Source organism: Triturus cristatus, chromosome 3_2 (assembly GCF_964204655.1).
Source record: "Triturus cristatus chromosome 3_2, aTriCri1.1, whole genome shotgun sequence".
Taxonomy (NCBI): domain Eukaryota; kingdom Metazoa; phylum Chordata; class Amphibia; order Caudata; family Salamandridae; genus Triturus; species Triturus cristatus.
The window spans coordinates 618940251-618953372 of NC_140584.1; the positions used below are offsets into that span (position 1 = coordinate 618940251).

General features: G+C 41.9%; 1 protein-coding gene across 2 annotated transcripts in view; it reads right to left on the bottom strand.

Moving 5' to 3' along the window:
* CPSF7 (cleavage and polyadenylation specific factor 7) overlaps nucleotides 1–13122 on the bottom strand; it is a 232236-nt gene that overhangs the window by 120888 nt on the left and 98226 nt on the right. For both annotated transcript variants that reach the window (XM_085648524.1, XM_085648526.1), the window contains exon 7: nucleotides 11346–11464. In XM_085648524.1, the coding sequence (XP_085504650.1) occupies nucleotides 11346–11464 (119 nt within the window). The remainder of the gene's footprint in view (nucleotides 1–11345; nucleotides 11465–13122) is intronic.

The following is a 13122-nucleotide window of genomic DNA, read 5'->3' on the forward strand; positions in this document are numbered from 1 at the left end:
GTGTTCGTTTGCTGACTAAGTGAAGGTACCGTATATGGGGGGGCGAGTGTACCTCGAGTGTATTTGTTTGTAAACTCATAGTGTATGTATGAGTGTGTATATGGCCATTTCACAAGGTGGTACTGTTAATTGGCTTAGTAAAGGCTATGTACAATAGGTCACGATAAACGTTACCGTTAGTTTAAAGGTGGTAATATACCATTTAAATTGGTTAAAGTAGATAAAGTTTTGAGGATTACCTACATTAGGCGGCCAAAATTTCGTGCATCCGTTCAGCAAGTTGTTATTTTTAGCGGTGAAATGGACGCGCTTAAATGACGAAGCTGAATTCGCCACACTAGGGTGTGAAAACTGAAAAGGGGTGCAGATAGACTGTTTACAACGAGCGGACTTGGCGGCCATGAATAACTGTTTAAAAGTTTGCATGATGGCTGTAGGTAAACAACAATAGATCGAAAAATTATGTTAAACTAGTGAGCTTGTGCTGGGTCTTAAAAAATGTGTTGAACGGAATCAGATATATTAATTCATGAGTTACGTGGCAGTAAACAACAATGGGTTGAAAGATCGATCGTGTTAGGCTAGTGTTGGGTTTGAACTGATTCGAGTATATTAATTCATGCGCTACATGGTGGCCATGTTGGATTGGTATAGAGGTATGATGTTGATAATGGGTGTTGTATGTGGTAATGTTAGAATGAAATTGGCGGCCATATTAAACTGGTTTATATAGCATGTAAGGATACGTTACTATGCTAAAGACATTGTGAAAATGTGAAAGCATTAAAACACAATCGTTGGAAATACAGATTGAATGACGAATTTTACAGATAACAAATATTCAATACGATCATTTAAACCATGTGGCTTTAAAGAGTCCATTTTTTTAATCCAATAATTTTCTCTCTGAAGTAGAAATTTATTATTGTCTCTACCTTCTTTCTTCGTGATTATTTCCAAAACTTGATATTTTAGTTGGCTGATGTTGTGAGAGTTTTCTGAAAAGTGGACTGCTATACTGGATTTGATGTTGCGTGTCCTTATGTTAGATTTATGCTCATTCAGTCGAGTTTTTATTTTTCGTTCAGTTTTACCAATGTACACCAAGCCACACGGGCATTTAAGTAAGTATATTACATTCATAGTGTCACAAGTAGCTGTGACTTGTAATTTGATGCTATGTCCTTTTCGTGGGTGCGTGGTGGACGGTCCTCGAATTATGTTGTTGCAATTGAGGCATGGTAAAGTGCCTTTGTGTGTTGTTTTGACTTCTTCATCTTTAGTGTTTAAAAATTCACCCAGGTTCTTGTTTCTAGTGAAAGCAAAGATAGGAAGTTCATTGAATATTTGATTAAAGTCTTCCTCTTGCTGTAAGATAGGCCAATTCTTTTTGATTATCTTTTTGTAGAGGTTACTGGCTGTAGAATATTTCGATACCACAACGTTCCTTTTGTCAGTGTTTTTAGTTGATTTCTGTAACAACTGATTCCGTGATTTCTCTTGAGAACAGATAATAGCATCTTTTATGATGTTACTGGGGTATCCTCTTTGTTCGAAACCATCGAGCACAGAGAATTCCAAGAGGATTGCGAATTCCACTAAAACCGTCTTTATGTAAAAATGCTCAAAAATTTAAAGATCGATGGTACGCCATACTAAATAAATGTTCTTTGGACCTTATCCTGTTTATCATAGAGGAACTATCCTATATCCTTGAAGAACTATCAAAAGAAATAGTCGTTGTTACTAATGAATTAACAAACTCCATGTCAAGTGATGAATGGACCAAAGTCCTCGAAGAAATCAATTAACAACTAACAAAGCACTCACAGGAAATTAATGAACGGAAGATTCGTAAATTTCGACGCGACACGGTCGATTATAAATTAGGAGAAGTTTACAGCTGGGCAGAAATATACGCCCGCAGGAGACAGAACAAACCGTATCACCATGATACAGACACATCTTCTTCAGGCAGTGAGATGCCCAACAAACCAAGATATCAAAGGCAAGCATCTACACAAAGAACAGAACAATCTCAAGGACAACACAGTACCACCACGGATCAAGTAGAACCTTCAGCATCAGCATTAAACATATCCAAAAATCAAACTTCGGAACCTTTTTTAGATCCAGAACACTCAGAAAAAGACGAACCCGGAGGAGCAAAAGACAAAGGAACACCAATCACCAGAAGTATAACAGCAACCAAGAAGGACAAAGGCAAGAAGGGGATACAACAAACCTAGTCATCAACATATCCAAATACAACATCAGCAATGAACAAAGAAAACTTCTTCAAAAGGGTACATCCTTTGTACCAACATCATCAACCAACCAACTAGAACTCGAAATCAGTTTTTTCAAATTCATGAGAAAACTTAGACTACGACACTTCTTTGACAATATATTACCAAGTCAAAAATCTGAAGAAACAGACCAACTACTAGGATTGAGATCCCGTAGTACATACATGGCACCAGTAAGCCATAAAACTTTAGATACTTTTGAAAACATAGTACAATCAGAATTGACGAAAATAAATTACCAGAAAAAAAGGAAGAGCAATCTCACACACAAAGAATTCGGAATCCTCAAAGATCTTGCAAACAACCCATCTATAACCTGTACCAAAGCAGACAAAGGGGGAGCCATTGTAATCCTCGACACAGCACATTATGAAGAGGAAGTTTATAAACATGTTCAAGATCAAACAACCTACATAAAACTTGATTACAACCCGACCGAATCGTTCTTGAATTTGTTGATTGCTATTGTCAATAAAGCACATAACAATGGAATAATCAATGACAAGACAAAGAAATTTCTCATTCAGAACAATCCTAAAAGTCCAACATTATACATGGTACCTAAAATTAATAAGGATTTACACAAACCTCCGTTCAGACCCATTGTGTCTACTAGGGGGAGTTTACACGAACCAATTGGTCAATTCTTAGATAAATATCTGCAACCAAGTGTGGTGAAAATGAAGACATACATCAAGGATACCACGGAATTTCTCTTACTTATCAATCAAACCTCGATTGAACCTGATGAATCTATACTTTTGTGTACCATAGATGTGAAAACATTATACACCTCCATCCCACACAACTTAGGGATAGAAGCCATTGAATATGCCCTGACACATACTGATGTCAATTATGACATGCAGATCTTCTTAATGGAACTATTGCACTTCACCTTATTTCAAAGCTACTTCAAATGGAAACAAGACTGGTTCTTACAAACCACAGGTACATCCATGGGCAATTGTGCAGCACCAGCCTATGCCAACCTGTTCATGGCAAAATTTGAAGAAGAACACATTCTATCTAAAGCTCCGTGGAATATATACAACAAAATGTTCATCCGTTACATCGATGACCTTTTTATCCTTTGGAAAGGACCCAAGAATACACTAATACAAGCACTGAATGAACTCAACGGTATCAATGATAGAATACAATTTTCTTATGACATACAAGAAAACAACATCTCATACCTTGATGTTACCATTACAAAAATCAATAATATACTACACACAGATTTACATCGAAAACCAACAGACCGGAACACGTTGCATTATAGTAGCTTTCATCAAGAATCTTTGAAAAACCATTTACCATACTCGCAAATACTTCGTGTGAAGCGTATAGTTTCATCACCACAACTAGCGCTAGAAAGAACACAAGAAATGTCGGAACGTTTCGAACAAAGAGGATACCCCAGTAACATCATAAAAGATGCTATTATCCGTTCAAGAGAAAACACGGAATCAGTTGTTACAGAAATCAACTAAAAACACTGACAAAAGGAACGTTGTGGTATCGAAATATTCTACAGCCAGTAACATCTACAAAAAGATAATCAAAAAGAATTGGCCTATCTTACAGCAAGAGGAAGACTTTAATCAAATATTCAATGAACTTCCTATCTTTGCTTTCACTAGAAACAAGAACCTGGGTGAATTTTTAAACACTAAAGATGAAGAAGTCAAAACAACACACAAAGGCACTTTACCATGCCTCAATTGCAGCAATTGCAACAACATAATTCGAGGACCGTCCACCACGCACCCACGAAAAGGATATAGCATCAAATTACAAGTCACAGCTACTTGTGACACTATGAATGTAATATACTTACTTAAATGCCCGTGTGGCTTGGAGTGCATTGGTACAACTGAACGAAAAATAAAAACTCGACTGAATGAGCATAAATCTAACATAAGGACACGCAACATCAAATCCAGTATAGCAGTCCACTTTTCAGAAAACTCTCACAACATCAGCCAACTAAAATATCAAGTTTTGGAAATAATCACGAAGAAAGAAGGTAGAGACAATAATAAATTTCTACTTCAGAGAGAAAATTATTGGATTAAAAAAAATGGACTCTTTAAAGCCACATGGTTTAAATGATCGTAATGAATATTTATGTTATCTGTAAAATTCGTCATTCAATCTGTATTTCCAACGATTGTGTTTTAATGCTTTCACATTTTCACAATGTCTTTAGCATAGTAACGTATCCTTACATGCTATATAAACCAGTTTAATATGGCCGCCAATTTCATTCTAACATTACCACATACAACACCCATTGTCAACATCATACCTCTATACCAATCCAACATGGCCGCCATGTAGCGCATGAATTAATATACTCGAATCAGTTCAAACCCAACACTAGCCTAACATGATCGATCTTTCAACCCATTGTTGTTTACTGCCACGTAACTCATGAATTAATATATCTGATTCCGTTCAACACATTTTTTAAGACCCAACATAAGCTCACTAGTTTAACATGATTTTTCGATCTATTGTTGTTTACCTACAGCCATCATACAAACTTTTAAACAGTTATTCATGGCCGCCAAGTCCGCTCGTTGTAAACAGTCTATCTGCACCCCTTTTCAGTTTTCACACCCTAGTGTGGCGAATTCAGCTTCGTCATTTAAGCGCGTCCATTTCACCGCTAAAAATAACAACTTGCTGAACGGATGCACGAAATTTTGGCCGCCTAATGTAAGTAATCCTCAAAACTTTATCTACTTTAACCAATTTAAATGGTATATTACCACATTTAAACTAACGGTAACGTTTATCGTGACCTATTGTACATAGCCTTTACTAAGCCAATTAACAGTACCACCTTGTGAAATGGCCATATACACTCTCATACATACACTGAGTTTACAAACAAATAATACACTCGAGGTACACTCGCCCCCCATATACGGTACCTTCACTTAGTCAGCAAACGAACACCACATAAAGACAACATTATTTGAATGTTTCATTATTTAAAGTTTCTAAAAGTCTCCTCACCTTGATTGTGTTTACAGGCTTGTCCCTGATGAAGGGTTCTGCGAAACCCGAAATGCATTGGACAATGAATAAGTATTAGCGACTTGAACACATTATACAACGTCGTGATTTCATGAATCCAAATCTTGAAAAAACTTTTTTGAAAAAACTTTATTGAATCTTTCATCAAGCAATGAATAAAATTGCCGGATCTACAAAACATTGAAGCGCTTAGCGTTTTTTCTGGTGTGCCCAGGGGGACACACTCAAGTTTGAATGTGCTACCTTCTCATTGTTTTGTACGACGTACACGGACCGATACGTCACCCCAGGAGCACCCAATAACTTCTTAAAAATTGTACAACATTTCAAATTTGGTTGTCGCGCACGCAGATATTTAGTCAACAGAATGAAACTACCATACTGGTGGGTGAAAGGGGCTGCACAGAAACTAAAGGAAAAGAGAATACTAATCTAGGGAAAGTGCTGGAGAGATGCTGTGGGAAAGTGGGTTTCTGTTGCAGTACCCCCTGCCCCCACTTTTGCCTGTCTTTTGATGCAACTTGGACTGTAGAACTGGGTCCCTGCTGTCCAGGTTCCCAGTACCAGTGTCCTTACCCCTAAAACTTTACCACGATTGGCAACTTCATACCCCCTGTAGGTCTCTAGTAAACAGTACCCCTGGTGCCTAGGGCATTGAGACTGAAAATGGTCCCCTGGGTACGCCTCACCAAGGCCATGCAAACTGCCACTTCAGCCGGCATGCCTTGGTGCAGACAAAAAAGACAGTCGACATGGCACACTGCCTGTGTGGCATGTCAAAGCAGCACTGCCTAAGGTATAGGTAAGCCACCCCTCTAGCAGGCCTTTCCAGGCCTAAGGCAGGGTGCACTAAATCTCATCTGTGCATATCTGCAAGAGCAGATATGCCCCTACAATATTTAAGTCTATTCTTAATATTGTAGACGCCAGTGTCGCCATAGAGGGTACATGGGCTGGAAACTCAACATCTCAAGTTCCCCAGCACCATGATGGCTTTACTGAACCCAGGAGTGTTTGGTACCAAACAACTCCTCTCAATAAACCCACACCGATGCCAGTGTGGAATTTATTGAAACATGTACCCAGAGGGCACTCAGAGGTGCCGCCTAAAAACCTACCAACCCTGGTGTATTCTGACTGGCTTTAGGCAGCCTGCCACCACCAGACATGTTTCTGAACCTCTGGGTTGAGAGCCCCTGCTCTCTGAGGCCAGAAACAAAGCCCATCTGGGCAGAGGTGTCCCACCTCCTTCCCCAGGATGAGCACAGTGCTCAAGAGGAAAGCTTCAAAGCCCTTGCCATCTTTGGAATGCGACCCCTGCCTCTGCTGCAAGCAGCAGATGGCAGGCCCTAGTTTAAACTCCCACTTTTGACGGAAGAACCAGCAGGAAAATTTAGCAAGGAAAGGAGGTGTGCCCCCTTTTCGGCAACTCCACCCCTCAGGTGCTGGAACATTTCCAATAAGGGCTAGGGGGTAGTCACCCTAGGTAAGAGACCCATTGGTCTCTACATGTCAATCCACTATAAAGCCCCTAAATCTAGTATTTAGGTAGCACCCCAGACACTGAAATCAGATCTACGATGATCTAAGAAGCCCAGACACCGAAGAGCTGCACGAGCAAAGGAGAACCAGTGACTGACTCTGCACCAGCCATGCTGGCCTGTCTGCTGCCTTTCGCCTCTGCTACAATAAGACGACTCGCCCTGCAGGCCCAGCGACCTCCAGAACCCTGGAACGGCCTGCCTTCAATTAAGACTAAATCTCTGGTGGACATCGGACCTGTCCATGTGGAAAGAAAAAGAACTCTGGCCTCTGGCACTGCAAATTTGCATCTGGTTCGACCTCAGCACCTGATGCCAACGGCTAGCGTTCAAGTGGACCCCGATCCTGCGAAGGTTCCCCAGTGCTTCTGAGCCAGAGACCAGCATGGGCAGACCCCTTGCAAACCCCACTTCAGCACCTGCAGCCTCATCTTGAAGACTCACCCTGACCGCGACATGCCTGGTAAGAGATTTCCAAGGCCTAATCACAACCCTGCACCAAAGCCCCTGGGCCTCGGTGACCTCAACCATCGGTGTCACTGTGTCCCCTAGTATATCTACTTACCTGGATAGCAGTGTTTTTTTTTTTTCATCTGGCCATCCTGGCCTGAGCCTGCAGCCTTTGTTCGAAACTTATCTCCTCCATTCAAAAGCATTGGGTGCCCGATGCTGTGTTGGCACTCTGCACCCGGCTGCCCCTGTTCTGCTGTGGGTTTAAGTTTGGTGCTGCCTTCTGGCCCCCCTGTGCTTACTTTAAATCCAGGAGATCAACCCTAAGAACCGCTTAACTCACTTGCGAGTAGCGCATTTTCAATCACCCCCAGTTTTGATTGGTTAACATTGGGCGTCCGACCTAGACTGTGACCTTTGCTCCTGTGCCGCTCTTAGTGCACCTTTGATCCCAACTTGAACCTGGCCCGGTGCCGACCTTAAACTCCAAAGACTGGATATGCAAGTTGTGTACTAACCTGTGAAACTGCATTCTTGTTTTCCTCCCATAGGTTAACATTGCAAAGCTTGAAAATTGCACTGTGTCCACTTCTCAAAGTATAAAATATTTTTCCTGAAAAACTAACTTACCTTTTTGCGAACATCTTGGTCTTAAAATAAATCTTGAAAGAAGCTTATATTGGTGAGAATCTTCTTTTCAAGTCATGTGTCATTTATTAATCACCGTGTGCATAACAAATGTCTTACACTTCTGTGTGTTAGGCCTAAGGCTGCTCGCCCACACTACCACACATCAAGCACTTTGGGTTTACACTGAGCCCTGTAAACTTCTGGGGGAATCTCTGGACTATGTGCGCAATATAACCTCTTAGTGGTATACCATATACAGAGCCAGCTTCCTACAGATGCCAAAAACTTCAACCAAACTAAAACAGAGTTACTTCTGTATGCCAACAGCTCAAATAAATCATTGATCCAAGCCTGGTTCTTCCTGACATTAACATGGGCACCTTCCTGCCATAGCAGACAGCCACTGCAAAAACTTTGTGATTAAGTGTCAGCACAGGGCTAGTCTTTAAAAAACACATCACAAGAAAACCAAGATCTCTTGGTACCAGCTCTATGTACTTGAAAAACAAAGTAAAACGATTTCAGAACAACAATGCAAGCGCTGGTCCTTTCTAACCTGAATGGAATCAATGCCCTGCCCAATGTACTACACTATGCTTTGGCACCCGTTAAGAGACCTACACACCACAGCATGCATCAAAGGCATACAGAAACTCAACCTCATCCCAGAGCTGAAGGAACTACACTGGCTCACCCACCGAGCCTCAAGAGCTGTTGCATCACATACAAAGACTAACCCACTGTTAGAAATTTACTCCACTCCCACACCGGTAAGGGTTGGTGGTAACGGGGTACTTCCCAGAACATACAGTGGTAGCTTGGCTCGAGTGGTCAGGATTCAGGCACCGTGCTAAGCATACGACATACCCATACAATAACCATGCGTGCATCCGTTCCAAAAACGACTACACCGTAAAAATTATGGAAATATCTTTCTTTATCTTCTTTTTCTCTTAGTTGCTGATTAGATAAATAACACAATCGCAATATACAAACTTTTTAAATAGTGCAGGTCAAATAAATACTGGCTTAATGATTCAATAAATAGGGGTGATCATAAATAAGGAAGGTATAACTATAAGTGCAATACATACAGGCAATTAAATATTCTGAGGCAATAAATACTGTAAACCAATAAATATTGTGCATCAATAAATACTGTGGACCAATAAATACAGTGAAGCAATAAATAGGTTAAATACAATAAATACAGTGCCTCCAATAAATAATTAAAAGCTGACAGTGACACTCATAGAATCAGATCACATTTGAGATTACTATGGGCTAATTTGGCCCAGGCACAGCTCGTGGGGATGTGGAAGGCTTGAGGGTGTCTACTCCCTGGCTTGGACAAGGCTGAGGCCTAAACTGAGGTAGATCAAGGGGGGAATACCAGAGACCTGGCTCTCTCACTCTACACAACCCCTCTAAATTAGTCTCAGCTCACCCCTGGCACAGTCCAGCTGGTTCCAGCACCTCTCTAACCCCTAGAGTAGTCTCTTAGGATTCCACAGGGCCTTTGGCGCCCTCTATTCCACTTACTGCCCTTTTTCTGATGTTCCGACGCCGCTGGAGTCGTGTCGACGCCGTGAGGCGGATCCGGTTCGACGTCGGCGGCCTCGGCACAATGTCAGTTCCTGACGACGCCGGTAGGCGGCTCCGGTTCGATGTCGGCGGCCTCGGCTCGATCTCGACCTCCGATTCGATGGCGTCGGGCAGTCTTTACTCGATGTCGACTTCGGGCGGCTCCGGTCCGATGGCGACCTCAGCTTCGATGACGTCGGCCGGCCTTGCCTTGATGTCGACTTCCGGCGACTCCGGAGTGCGATCCTCACTCCCGACCTCCGGTGCTCCTTTCCTCAGGTTTCCGGCGACTCCGGAGTGCGACCTCCACTCCCGACCTCCGGCACGATTCTCTCAGGTTCCGGCGACTCCGGAGTGCGATCCTCACTCCCGACCTCCGGTACACTTCACCTCGGTCTCCGGCGACTCCGGAGGGCGGACTTCACTCCCCCGTCGACACCGCTCACTCGACCTTGGGTGACTTCCTCCTCGACCTCTGGTACACCTCACGTCCTCCGTCGGCGCCCTCTCACGATCCCTGGCGGCTCTGGGCACGACGTCTGCTTTTCCAGTCAGCGCCGCTTCTCCACCTCAGGCTCCAGGTCTCCAGGCTACTCGACGTCCGGCTCCAGGGAAACCAGTATCCAGGTCAGGTACTTGCTTTCTTGACTTCTAAGGCCTGTTCCTGCTGTCCAGGTCCTTAAGATGGTTTTTCTTACTTCTTCCCACACAGGGCTCCAGGCTGGGCTCAGTCAGTAGGGACTAGTATCAAGGGTGGGTTTATGGACCCCACTCCAGGCACAAGTTTCCACCCCTGCTGCCTCACTCCTTCCTCCTTCAGGTTTCTGCTGCTCACTCTTCACCAGTCAGGTGCCAACTGCCAGCTCCAACTGCCAACTCTCTGTCTTAGCTTCCCAACATTCTAAACCGCCGCCAACTGTCACAGGGTTCTGGAATGTTCTGGAAGGTGCTGGTAGGTTCCCAAAAAGGAAAAATTCAAACAGGGTTTGAGGCAAAAGTGGGACAAAATAAATAATGATGAGGAGGGACCACCCAAAGGGCTGACAGGTCTAACACCCACTTAATTTGCCAAGAAATTAACCACCATACCAAGAGCCATGACATTACCAGGCTTGAGATGAAAGTGTGCAAATTTTTTTTTTTTTAAATGATATAAGGTATGCTTTTTCTTTTACGCTTCCAGATCTGGCGCCGCATTCCCCCCAATATCTAAACTGCTTCAATCCTTCAGCATTTGAACAAGAATTTTGAAGAATCAGCTCTTCAAGCAATCCCACCCCCTGTCGCATGCCTCTCTGCATATGGAATTGTGCTCATTAACCCTGCCCACTGTTCAGCACGTTGTTGCTTTCCAACTCGGTGTGCATAACAAAAATGCATCTACTAACATATACATACAAGAAAAGGTGGGTAAAACTGGACGAAGACTGCAGATAAAACTGGAAAAGTAAACATCTGCACAGAGTAGGTGGGAGTGTGATGTGAGCAGATACTAAAAAGTAAAGAACTGAAAAGCTGATAAGAGGCTGCAGAGACACTAACTGAGAAACTGCAGCTCAACTGTTTGATGGAGTAGAAGAGAACCAGCAATGCGGCAGAGAGGCCAACTGGAGGGCTGTACAAATATGATAGCATGAAGAGACAGATTGCGGATTATTTGACAGTATACACAGATGGGGACAGAAGGACATAGGAAAACTGCACTGGAAGGCTTAAGGGACGCAGAAAAGGGAACTTAAACATTTTAATCCAAGGATAAAAACAAGTTAACACTGGTCACCTGAACTGGCTCCTGCAACAGCTTTGGAAATGGCGCTGCTAGAGATAGCACGATTTCGGTTCATGATCTCTTCGAACTCTTCTTCAGTCAAGGCATCCCCATGAACATCCATTTCTTTGCTAAAGGGATATGAGAAAGTGAACATGTTAAAATAAACTCAACAGGAAGACTAAGAAATCAAAGAAGTAGGGAAACTATGTGGGATCTGCAATTTACAAAATGAACTGCTTCCCTTTTTAATAAAGGGCAACATGATCAACTCCATTTGTGGGAAATCTAGGGTACAAACTCAATAGTCCTCTTATGGAAAAGAGTCATCTAGAATCATCACTCCCGCAACTCTTTCATGCTAAGTGACAGTAAGGAAAAACATAAGCTCAGTCCCCTAGCTAAGTACACTAGTGTGCAGGAGCTTGGCATCAATGATTAGCTGATGCAATAAGTGGACAGATCAACACACATGGTAGTGTACTGTTTGTCAGTAACGAGGGATCAATTGGCACATTATGGAACTGATCAGCTGGCATCTAATCTTCAATATAACAAAATATTACATAGGCTGCAACAATTTAAGATTATGAATTACGAACCGAATATTTCTAAGAGTCTTAATACGGGTGATCAAAAATAATAAAAGCTATATTTTTTTACATAGCCAAAAAAAACTATACGAGATTGATTACCAATGAGGAAGAAGCCACTAACGTACCAAAAAACACAAACAGTGTACAACCCCCATTGCAATCTTGTGAGCTGCATTAATCTAATGTAAATTTTGAATGTTCTTTGGAGTATTAGCAGTGTAACAAAGCCACACACTCTAGAATATCCTCTAATCTTCCAAATCTAGACACAATCTTCAAATTCATCCACAGGAGCAATAAGTATTTGCCAATCAACAAGTGCTGCCAAAGGTCTAGAATCATCAGGCAGTCTGTAACAAACTGAATGCAGCTAAATTACTCCTAACCACATGTAAAAATAAATCGGGTCAACTGTCAATCCAATACAATTATTTGTTAAATACACTCAAATTGATTTCAGTAAAGAGGATTGCAATAAACCACATTGGTGAATCCGAACATTCTTAATCTTAATTTTGCATGTTCATTTAGTTGAACATTTTGAGAGGTCATAAAGCATCAGATGATATGGGTTATGACTAGTGTGGTATTTCTCTGTATTTATAAGTTTATTATTTCTGTTTTCATTATCTATAACTGTATTCCCTATGTAAGCCTATTTGGGATTTGTTGTGGATGTGACTATTGTTTTAGGCTACCTTGAACAATTTGTAGCCTTGTAGATATTATGCTGTATACAGATTAGGCATAATTTGCTTCCACACAATGATTAACTAACTTATGTTCTGAATAGGATTTTTGAATCCGCTAATAGAAGTTTGTGTTTCACATCAATAAACCAGGCTTGACATTCATTCCAGCCATCATAACAGAATTAATGGAGTGCAGTATGGGGCTGCTATGCTTTAAGTATTGATGGCACTGCACATTTTAAATAGCCTGTTGTGCTTTAGCAACCTCTCTATCATGCCAGCAGATGGTTTAGCCTCTCTGCTCGGTACTCTATTGGTATGCAATGTCCTCTTTGCGTAGTCTGTCTCGCACTACTGTAATTTATTTTTCACTACATTGTTAAAAGGTAGTTGAAATCTTTGTGCCAAAGGTGTTATTTTTTATAGGAGGGTATGAGGCTTATAGTGTTGTTGAAATGCATGCATTGTTGGACTTCACCACAAGATCATTTCTGATGGGTA